Below are 11004 nucleotides of genomic sequence, written 5' to 3'. Positions count from 1 at the left end.
TCCTTGTCCATCACTCAGTGTGTTCACCTGCACACCTGCCTCCCACTAAACGTCACAATGGGCAATTCAAACTGCTCATTCACTCCCAACAGACTACATTTCCAGTTGTTGAAAGAGAGCCCTATTCCAATTAACAGTCTCCAACCAAACATGCATATACGGTTGTTGTATTAAGTAGTGCTAGACTCTCCCTCAAAAAAAAGAAGGTAAAAACAATACTTTTTAGAAACATAAATTATTTTATTGAATGCAAATCCATCAGCTATGAAATAATTGAAATTGAAGTGAAAAACACAAACACAGTAAAAAATAAGACTACATACAATCTGGACACCGCACTGCAAACCATAAAAGGTTTAGGAAATGTAAAATTCACCTCTTTACAGCCAGGGCTGTGAAACCGTGCCTCTATGACGTAAACATTTTAGACAAGGCATTTGGTCCCCTCCTTCCCCACAGTTCTGACTGTTTGATGCATAATGGTAAAACTACCAGCTGAGGCAAGAAGGCACATCTTTGGTTTAGAAAGAATAAATTTCACAAAACAAGTTTATATCTTACAAAAATGGCATGGGAAAGACTGTTCTCTCTATCATTGTAGAGAACAACGGCAATAATTAACACTGTGGTAACCTGGAGTGCATGGCTTAGATTATCATTCAGGAATTAAAACGACATTGAAAGCTGAGAGCTTCCATAAGGAATAACAACAGAAACAAATGGCTTTATCCTGTCTTTGAAACACATCAGAATACATCTGGGCTTGATGTAGTCAAAGTAAAAGCTTAAGACGCACCCACTAGAGACATGCATACAAAGGGACCAACGGACCCCATCCTCTTTGTGATGATGACATACTTCCTCTTTCTGGGGGAGGTGGAAGTCACCTGTTATCAGCCCAGTGAAGGTCAGGGCCAGAGCACCTGTTAGCACCTTGTCTATCTACACCACTCTACCAGGGACAGCTGTGTGTGTGTGTGTGTGTGTGTGTCATGCTGAGAGATGTATCTCACATACGCACCCCTACCTCTCTCAGCAGCTGTGTCTAGGCCACGATGATCCTGAACTTGTCTGGCCATAGACAAAAACAATGGCACCACTAACCCTCATGAATCCACTACTGTATATGAGGAAAAAACTAAGTTGGGACTGGGAGAATGGCAGGAGTACAGAGTTACTTACAGTCCAATACATCTACCAGACTTGAAATGGGAGGAGTTTGAAAAATGTTCTTATTCTTCTTTAAATGAGATTGAAACTGAGATGGCTGTGGAAGTTCCATCCAAAGAGATACGAGTCAGGGTCAACTTCCTCTCCTACCAGTTAACGGTGAGTTCATGGTCTCTGTTGGCAGATTGGTTCAGGCTCCTCTGGTCTTGCTGGTGATATGAGTCTGTAGACTCCCCTACCGCCCTGAGGTCTCTGTGGGGAAAACTCCATGGCCCAATCCTGCTCATGCTGTGGAAGAGGTGGAGCAGCTGACAGCGCTGTGTTTCTGGAGGAGGGACATGCGGCTGAAGGTACGGGAACACACACCACACTGGTACTTCTTCACCTCAGCGTGGGTCTGCAGGTGCGCCCGCAGGTTGGAGCGGTCGGCGAAGGCACGGTTACAGTGTTGGCAGGAGAACGGCCGCTCACCTGAGAAGGAGGAGATGGTTGGAGGAGCATTGGATTGAGATGCATGACACTAACTATGTGATGTTTCAGGGTGGCAGGTAGCCTAGTGGTTAGAGCGTTGGGCCAGTAACCCGAAAGGTTGCTGGATTGAATCACCGAGCTGACAAGGTAAAAAGCTGTCGTTCTGCCCCCTGAACAAGACAGTTCACACACTGCTTCCCGGTAGGCCGTCATTCTAAATCAAGAATTTGTTCTTAACTGACTTGCCTAGTTAAATAAAGGAACACATTTAAAACATGTAAGCCTGTGTATGAGACGGATTCTGTGAACCTTCGCTTTGATTAGCAATACACACAACCACATCAATTTGGCTGTCTCGGAGCTCACCAGAGGGGTTAATTAACACCTCAGTGAATACAGCTCATTTAAATGGTAATATGAATCTGGTGTCAGGATCAGGACCACACTTGAATTAACATGATTAAATCAGTGCCAAATTAGATTACTACTTTCAAGTTGCTGCTGGTAGTAAGTGGGCCTTTTGAAAGCTGAAAGATTCCTTATGTTCTTTGTCCCCTTCATCACAATGTTATCATGCATTCTGTTGTCTCACAGAGTAGCCAATGATAAGATAATTCTCAGGGAGTCATTGTTACAGTGTGGTAGAACACAATGAGTGATCAATACAAAGCCCTTTGGGCTTGTTGGTCAAACTGCAGGTGTTGATCTAATTAACTGAATAATTGCCCCTGCCTTCTACCAAAGTAATATCCAATGGAAAGTGTAGGAGTTCTTACCTGTGTGTGTGCGAATGTGGCCGCGCAGCAGCCAGGGCCTGGAGAAGGCTTTCCCGCAGGTGGGGCAGACACAGGGTAGTGTGTGCGAGCGGATATGCATCTTCAGCGCCCCCAGGCTGGTGTACTCTTTAGGGCAGTGCTTGCAGAAGAAGGCTGGCCTTGCTGCAGTGACTGGGGCCACTCTCTCGTCCTCGGCCAGGGCCCCATGGCTCTTGATGCCTGTGCGTTTGGGGCGCTGGGGGGGGTGGTAGGTGTCTGTGGGCTCGGGGCTGGGTGGGTCAGAGGTGCGCCCCTCATCCTCCTCCCCACTGCTACTGGCACTGCTGCTGAGACTGGATGGGGAGCTGAGGTCCAGGGGACCGGGGGTGGGAGGGGCATCAGTGGGGGATGTGGGGACGTAGAGGGCTGGAAGGAAGCTCACGTCCCATACCAGTCCTGTTGTGTAACAGGTGGCAGCTAAGTTATTGTCCCCTGCTGGAAGCTCAGCTAGTGGGTACCTCTCCAGTGAGGTGGCTGAGGGATGAGGAAGAGGGTTAGGTTATAGAGATACATTTACAGCACAGCTGACAGATACTGAGACGTTTTCATCATGGACATATAATTAATGTAACTGGAACACAACATAATGAATAGAGAACATGAAGTTTGGATAGGTCATATATTTTCAACTTGTAAAGCAACAACTAACTGCCTGTCAGGTTTCTCTGTGATATCTTTATAAAATTCCAGAGCATTTTACACCAGAAACATTAGAGATTCAACCAAGCTGAGATATCATGGGCCATTTCCTCCCACGTATTCACATGGGGTAGAAAAAAATTTATTGCAGCTCTGTGCAGTTTAGGGGGAACTATATTTTTTTTATATAACGAGCCTACTTGAAAAAATCGAATATGATTTGTACAGGTTGCCAACGTGGAGACAGTTTATGTTTGGGCAACACAAGTAAAAGTGGATCAAGTAAAACATATCCCCAGAGGTTTATTGTAAGGAAGAATAATAGAGAAAACAGACGGTTACCTATTCTGTAATGTTTTAAGTATTTATGTAATGCATTCTACTTCATACAATGAATAAATAAAGTAAAGCTACTCACCATTTTGACACTCCAGTTCACTATAGTTGGGTTTTTTATTCGCGAAATACTTTTTGACCAAGAAAGACCGAGGCATTTTTCCACTTTGCGAAATATGTTCGTAAAATATCCACCAGTCACGGGTTCAAACTTTGGAAATAGACAGACGTCTACGACTTAGACCCACATGAGAAAAGCGGTATATAAAGAATAATATATCGTTGAAACTTATAGTCTACCCGTTTGTCTCAACCTGCTCAACTGTGGACCACTGTGTGACTGTCTAAATAACGGACTGTCTCCAAAATGCTGCTCTGTCCTCTGCTGAAATACTATGACGCCCTGAGGGCACACCCCACCTCCGCATGAGCGCAGGATGAGACCACTCGCTTACCCATTCCTAAACAAAAACATGTCCCCCAAAGCGTTCACCCGGCCTTGATCGCATTGACCTGCAGATAACACACATCACGCAATAGTATTGGCTATTCCAATTATGCAAATTAAACACTCGTGCATGAACACGTTGCCCTATTTGCTCCCGAATGGCGCAGTGGTGTAAGGCTAATGCACTGCATCTCAGTGCTAGAGGCGTCACTACAGACCCTGGTTCGATCCCGTGCTGTATCACACCCGGTCGTGATCGTTCTTAACTGACTTGCCAGGTTAAATAAAATTACTTTTTTTTTTAATTGAACCTTCTATGGAGACTTGCGCAACCTTGTCAGATCACTATACAGACACGCATTATTGTCTTATTCGACTTCAAGAAAATAATGCTTGTTCTTTAAGACGTCAGTATGTCTAAAACAAAAGAATGATGGTTTGGTGTGTGCCGATTCTATCAATGCTAGCCTACATAGGCCAGGTCACATAGGGTGCGACTGGCCTTTCTAATGGTTTTGTTCCGCATTTTCAACATGCAACATTTGGATAACAGACCCCTTATTCAGATACGAAAATTGTTTTAGTATTGTGTGAATACTAACTATTGTGTGAATACTAACACTTGGCAAGAATGCATTATGTCAAGAAAATACACCTGATTTACCGGTACCAGTGCCTCATTTGCTGCTGGTAGTTTCATGACGCCACCTTTTGGGTGGAAATGGTATCTGAATCAAGTTCAATATCAGCAGGTTTCAGTTCAACAAGTTCACACAAGATGTCCTACCTGTCCCAGACCTGCTGTTTTCAACTCTCTAGAGACAGCAGGAGCGGGAGAGATACTCTGAATGATCGGCTATGAAAAGCCAACTGACATTTACTCCTGAGGTGCTGACATGTTGCACCCTTGACAACCACTGTGATTATTATTATTTGACCCTGCTGGTCATCTATGAACGTTTGAACATCTTGGCCATGTTCTGTTATAATCTCCACCCAGCACAGCCAAAAGTCGACTGGCCACACCTCATAGCCTGGTTCCTCTCTAGGTTCTGTCCTTTCTAGGGAGTTTTTCCTAGCCACCGTGCTTCTACACCTGCATTGCTTGCTGTTTGGGGTTTTAGGCTGGGTTTCTGTACAGCACTTTGAGATATCAGCTGATGTAAGAAGGTCTTTATAAATAGATTTGATGTCCTACATCTGCATTGAGCTGGCAGGTGTTTCAAAAAACAAGTGTTTCAGCCTAGCTCAGTGCTTTCTGTTGGGGCAGCCAGTGTAAATTACAGAGCCTTATGGTTGGTAATGTTCTCTAGTTGCACCATGATTGGCTCAGTGCTCTGTCACTCATGGGGACAATACGTCACTGCAAAATCTACAGGGAGAGCTCGAAAATGTAAGCCCCTTGGGTGCTGCCATAGACTTACATTAGAAGTGCCCATCCAAGAAGGCTCAAGGACATTGGCCATAGATAAAAGGATGTCAAATCACGTTATCTAATGTAGCTTTGATTGAACTGATCCTGACAACATCATACTTCCAAAATCTTAGCTACCAAGAGCTAGAGCTCCTACCTGAAGATCCTTGACGGCATATTTCAATCTTGTTTTTTTCAGAGTTCGCAGTTGTCTTGAAAGCACCATAAATCCAGAGAATGCCAGACTTCGATGACAAAGTTTAAAGACAAAATGTGTCCACAAGAAGGACCGCTGCGCCATCTTCCTGTTCTAGTGAGCACAGCAAAACAAGGTGAGTCCAAAAATGTATTGTATGCTGCTGCATAAATTATGTAATATGCCAGGGAGATATGTACTGTCTGCTTATATGCCCCTTTTATTTATCCTATGGTTCTGACTTGGTGTACAGGGAGAATACTGTAAGAACGGCCCATGTTCTGAATTCTGTCGCTGTACATTTCAAAAGTGTAAAATGAAACCAAGCCAGAACCCATATGGCCATTTCTTTTAGCTCAGATCAGGAACAAAATGTTGTGTTGTGTACAGATGATCTTAGTTTGAGGTTAGGGTTAGGCATAAGGTTAGCAGTGAGGTTAAGGTTAGGTTTAAAATCAGATTTTTTTTTTGTAGAAATAGGCATGGTTTTGCCATAATTATGACTTTGTGGCTGTGGTTTAAGATACTTAAGTAAAAATACTTTAAAGTACTATTTAAGTAGTTTTGGGGGTTCTATACTATACTTTACACATTTTTTTTTTTTTTTACTTCACTACATTCCTAAAGAAAATAATTTACTTTTTACTCCATACATTTTCCCTGACACCAAAAAGTACTCGTTACATTTGGAATGCTTAGCAAGACAGGAAAAGGGTCCAATGGACTCACTAAACACACATGCTTTGTAAATTATGTCTGAGTGTTGGAATGTGCCCCTGGCTTTCTGTAAGTAAATAAAACATACAAGAAAATGGTGCTGTCTTTGAAATGATTTGTACTTTTAACTTTTGATACCTAAGTATATTTAAAACCAAATACTTTTAGACATTTACTCAAGTAGTATTTTACTGGGTGACTCACTTTTACTTGAGTCATTTTCTATTAAGGTATCTTTACTTTTACTCAAGTTTGACAATTGGGTACTTTTTCCACCACTGGTGGTCAGTAGTGTCAACCCCTTCCACCGCGGATGCGGAATGCCGATTTCAAAAGATACAATTTCCCTAACAGAAGGATTTTGGTGGGGATTTTATTATTACTATTTATTTATTATGCCTTAAGCGGTGCTTTGGGGGGGGGGGGGGGGGGGGGGCTCAAGTGGATATTTTTTATTATTATTATGACCAATTCACGAGGCCCCTTGATGATGTAAGACCTGAGGCAATTGCCTCTTCTGCTGCCAGTGTGTGTGTGTGTGTGTGTGTGTGTGTGTATGTGTGTGTGTGTGGAGTATAGAGGCAAATGGAGTATAGAAGAGTGTGTGGGGTACAGAGGCAAGCTGTCATCAAGGAGAACGGTGGCTACTTTGAATATTCTCAAATATAAAATATATTTGTTTAACACTTTTTTGGTTACTACATGATTCCATATGTGTTATTTCATGGTTTTGATGTCTTCACTATTATTCTACAATGTAGAAAATATATATTTTTTAATAAAGAGAAACCCTTGAATGAATAGGTGTGTCCAAACTTTTGACTGGTACTGTATGATTCAGTAAGGTTGGATTTTTAGCATTTCTGGCAATGGTTATCAACTGTACTGCAGGGATGGAACGAAAGTCGCAGAAAATTGAGATTGTGACGGCAGCTGCAGAGAGGTATTTGGGTGTGTGCGACTTGGTGGTGGAGTGGGGTGGTGTAACTTGTAGTGTTAAATGGTAGGGTATTTGTTTATTTATGATTTTTTTCAAGCAAAGTATAAGGGAGTTATACTCCAGTCTAGTAGATGGCGGTAATGCAACATTTATTGGATACCAACCGCCGTTAAACTCATCGAATAATTAAGATGGACGGGGGAAGAGGTGGTGCTACGGTTACCGCTATACATTTCTAAAGAAACAGTTGCAAAGACCAGCCAGTGAATCAAGAACTGATGCAGATCTTTTGGAGGAAAAAAAAGTGCAGGGTTGCAGTTCTAAACCGATGCCTCGTCAAAGGAAAATGCATTGATCAAGGAATCGGTGATAAAACCTCATTCAAAGGACGTTTTGGGGTTAACATAAAATGAATGTCCTACCCAAACAGAAATATTCTCCGAATAAAGGTAAACTACGTTTTATTTGCCTCTAGTCTATTTAGCTTTAACCTGTCCTATTTGATTCGGCATGTATCCAAATCGGTCCCTTATCAATACAGCTTGCGTAAGTTGTTTACAGGTCTGCTGCAAACTGTTTTATATTTTTGTATTGTCCGTATAAATAGCTTCTAGAGCACAGCCCTAACATTAATTCACAAGAGGCATCTTTAAAAAAAAAATCCCGTATTTTCTATAGCTGACCTACTGCTGGCTGTCATTACAGACGCCTCCATTTCATATCAGACTGAGTTTGTCACCTTCACCACACCAGTACGCTTTCATATCCAGTTATTCATTTCAACGTTATTTCTCTGTTGATATAAAGCTAACGTTCAGGTTTTATTTTGTAGTCATCGTGAAATTGTCCCGTTTAGTCTTGCAGTGGTACCCCAACCTTGTTCTCTGCTCAAGCTGTTTAGGTTTTGAATAGTGACGCCAGTTGCTTACACATGCGACGCTTTCGGGGATGTCGTTTTGTTTTTGGAAGCCACTTCCATAGACCACATCTTTGCTCAATTGAGTAGATGCCGCCATCAAGTTCATAGGTAGAACGCCTGAACATCACATGGGTCGTTCCATTTCATTTCAGCAAGCCATGACACTCACCATCTCAGATTGTTCTGAAATAGTTTTTGTAGTTAGAAACATAAGATACGCATTCAAGCAACATTATTTTGTTGAAAGACAATTTGAACTCTTAAGAAATTAAGCTAATTGATTGAACTCAAATTGGCAATTTCAATGTATAGGATTCATATAATATTCAATAAATATAGTACTCAACATCCGATTTGTACCAAATATCTTAAATTATTAAGAAGTGAGGAATCCAAAGAAATGGTCAAAAGCCACTTGCATTCCCCCCATAAATGAGTGTGAAAGTACCAGGTTTTGGCCAGTAGATGCCGCTGTTCCTGTTTCTGCCACATACCTTTAGCAATTCTGCAGGTCTCTTGTGTTTATCAAATGGATTACACTATTTACTTTGCAACTTTGGGTAGAAAGCCAATAGCTTTTGCTCATTATGAAAATCAATTCTGTTCTTAATCTCACATGTCTAGTAGTCTGAATAGTGACGTTGACTACAGAAACACGTTAACTACAGAAACAATTTCAGACTAATCACAGATGGTGGGTGTCATTCTTCTTTCTTGTGCTTTTTGCAGTGGAATGCCTTGCTCAAGGGAACATTGACAGATTTTTCACCCTGTTGGCTCTGGAACCAACAACCTAACTTCGAGCCTAATACCACACTGAACTCTGCAGCCTTGGGCCTCGTGCCACTAGATCTGCTCGCTTATTATCTATCCCAAAACTGTTCTCATAAGCTGAATGTGGGACCTTGTGCATGATAAGCCCCAGTCACATTGATCAAGGTTTACCATAAGAAACCATGCTTTCTTTGCTTGGGGTGGAGGGGGATTCCCTGCGTGCATGAAAAAAATGACATAAGTGTTACATTCGGAGACCGACAATTGTAGCCGTTTGCCAACAAACAGCAATATCAGAAAAAGAACACCTGAAAAATGTGTCCTATAATTTTATTAAAGCTGAAAGCATCTCCACTATATTTGGAAGATTCTATGGGGATGCTACTATACTGTTGTAGAGTATAGACTGGCCCCTCCCCAATAAGTTTAATAGCAGATGGACTCTGACAATGGAGCTCTGCAGGGGGTGCTGATTATTTAGGCCCTGTATATTCATAAAGGGTTCATTGGCCAATCAATGACCGCCATGGTCAGTTGACCTGAGGTTGCATTAATTACCATGGGCCAGTATAGATGTGTGGGGTCTAGACATCACTCCTAATTCATCACTGGGGGAGTTGTTTTCAAAAGAGGATGCAAAATTATAAGAAGACAATGTTCTTATAGCAGGTTTGAGTTATAGGAACCAGACTTTATTTTTTTCTAATCTCTTGATCAACCAGGTCTTTGTGAGAAGTATTTCCACAACCAAAGCCTCTGCTGCTACGTCTGAGCCTCCTGCCAAATACCGGAAAGGACAAGAGAGAGAGAGAACACAGCTAACGACCTCACAACACCAAATCACAACCAATTCTGAGACGCAGATTCTAAGGTAACACTTTGAACAGAACCCAGTCATGTTCCGAAGGCTCACCAGTCTGTTTTTTGGACGAGATGAGGACATCCCTACAGACCAGAGGACATCCAAGCCTGCGGAAATGCTTGAGGAAGGATGGTTTCTGGTCAACCATCAAGGTCTGTTTCTCACAAGAAGTAGTGGTTGGACTGTACATAGTAGGGATCGGTTTGCTCTGCTGGACATAATATGGGTAACCCTAGCTCTCTTGTTCCTTTACAGAAGCTATCAATGAAGTGAGCTCAGTGGAGGAGCCGGTGGTGGAGTGTGCCAATACGTCTATCTACAGATGTCCCTCCAACCTAACTGTCACTGGGGAGAGTGAACCCATCTCAGAAACTGACGTCAGGTGAGAGAAACAGACTGTTGTGTGTTTGACACAGGAAGTTGTCAAAAGCAATGTTCTACCACTGATTCCACATATTGATTGTCCGCTTGTTTGTGAACAATTGTGGGTGTGCATTTGTAGGCTTACAATTATGTCTTTCTCTGCAGCATGTCAGAACCAGAGCTCCCAGTCCAAAGAAGCGCCACCAGCCCCAGCCGAATCATTCGTGAATCAGTGTCCGTGGCTGGACAGCTGGCTAAGGTGACGCAGGTTGCCCGTGTCCAGAGGGCTCAGACCCGGGTGGACCGCCGCCACCTCACACGTAGCTGCATCCAGCGGCAGAACAGTGTCTGCCTGAGAGCTCAGCGCCACTCTTCCCGCACAACCTACCTCCAACAGCCAGGACACCGCAACTTCAGCCACTGAACACCCAACAGCAGTTAACACAAGAACAACAGGAACCTTCAATCTGCTCGCACCACACACACACACACATATATGCTTAGACACACTCACAAATGCACCATAAATTGATTGACAGCATGCTTCAGCACAGCGAAATACAGTCATAACTAGTGTAGATTAAGCTATTCCCCCAAATGAATCCTAATCTACCCCATTTGATACAAAACACTAGGCTTGTTAGTCAGAATTGTAACCTGTTCACTGGCAGCTAAAATCACTTTTGAACCTGCACTATATATGACAAGAGATGGTAAACTCCATATCAAATGAGATACATTTGTAGGCTTGGTGGTGTGTGGCCAGAGAAAACCACTGTCAGTAGCTAGGTTTCCATCCAAATGGCAACAAATGTAAATGTGAATATTCTAAAATCCGCATAAAAACAATATGCACATTTTCTCACCAGAGATGTTTCCATCAAATTGACTTGTTGCAGATAAGTCTGTGCGTGATGACATAGTGCACATAAAGATACCT

General features: G+C 42.6%; 1 protein-coding gene across 1 annotated transcript; it reads right to left on the bottom strand.

Annotated features, from left to right (window-relative positions):
* Positions 1–219: 219 nt before the first annotated feature.
* LOC110527910 (protein snail homolog Sna) lies at positions 220–3979 on the bottom strand. Its single transcript, XM_021609516.2, has 3 exons — positions 3514–3979; positions 2418–2930; positions 220–1641 (listed from the first exon to the last, which is right to left on the bottom strand). The coding sequence occupies exons 1-3, from the start codon at positions 3587–3589 to the stop codon at positions 1454–1456; spliced, it is 777 nt and encodes a 258-aa protein (XP_021465191.1). The 5' UTR covers positions 3590–3979; the 3' UTR covers positions 220–1453.
* Positions 3980–11004: the final 7025 nt, after the last annotated feature.

The sequence above is a fragment of the Oncorhynchus mykiss genome, chromosome 7 (genome assembly GCF_013265735.2).
Source record: "Oncorhynchus mykiss isolate Arlee chromosome 7, USDA_OmykA_1.1, whole genome shotgun sequence".
NCBI classification, from domain to species: Eukaryota; Metazoa; Chordata; class Actinopteri; order Salmoniformes; family Salmonidae; genus Oncorhynchus; species Oncorhynchus mykiss.
This window is presented reverse-complemented; position numbering and strand designations above follow the sequence as displayed.

Bases quoted from the DNA above. Each gene is read 5' to 3' on its own strand.
- LOC110527910 (XM_021609516.2), bottom strand. From the start codon at position 3,589: ATGCCTCGGTCTTTCTTGGTCAAAAAGTATTTCGCGAATAAAAAACCC. The intron at 2,931-3,513 runs GTGAGTAGCTTT...CTCATCCCTCAG, and splicing joins TGAACTGGAGTGTCAAAATG to CCACCTCACTGGAGAGGTAC. The intron at 1,642-2,417 runs GTAAGAACTCCT...CCTCCTTCTCAG, and splicing joins CCACATTCGCACACACACAG to GTGAGCGGCCGTTCTCCTGC.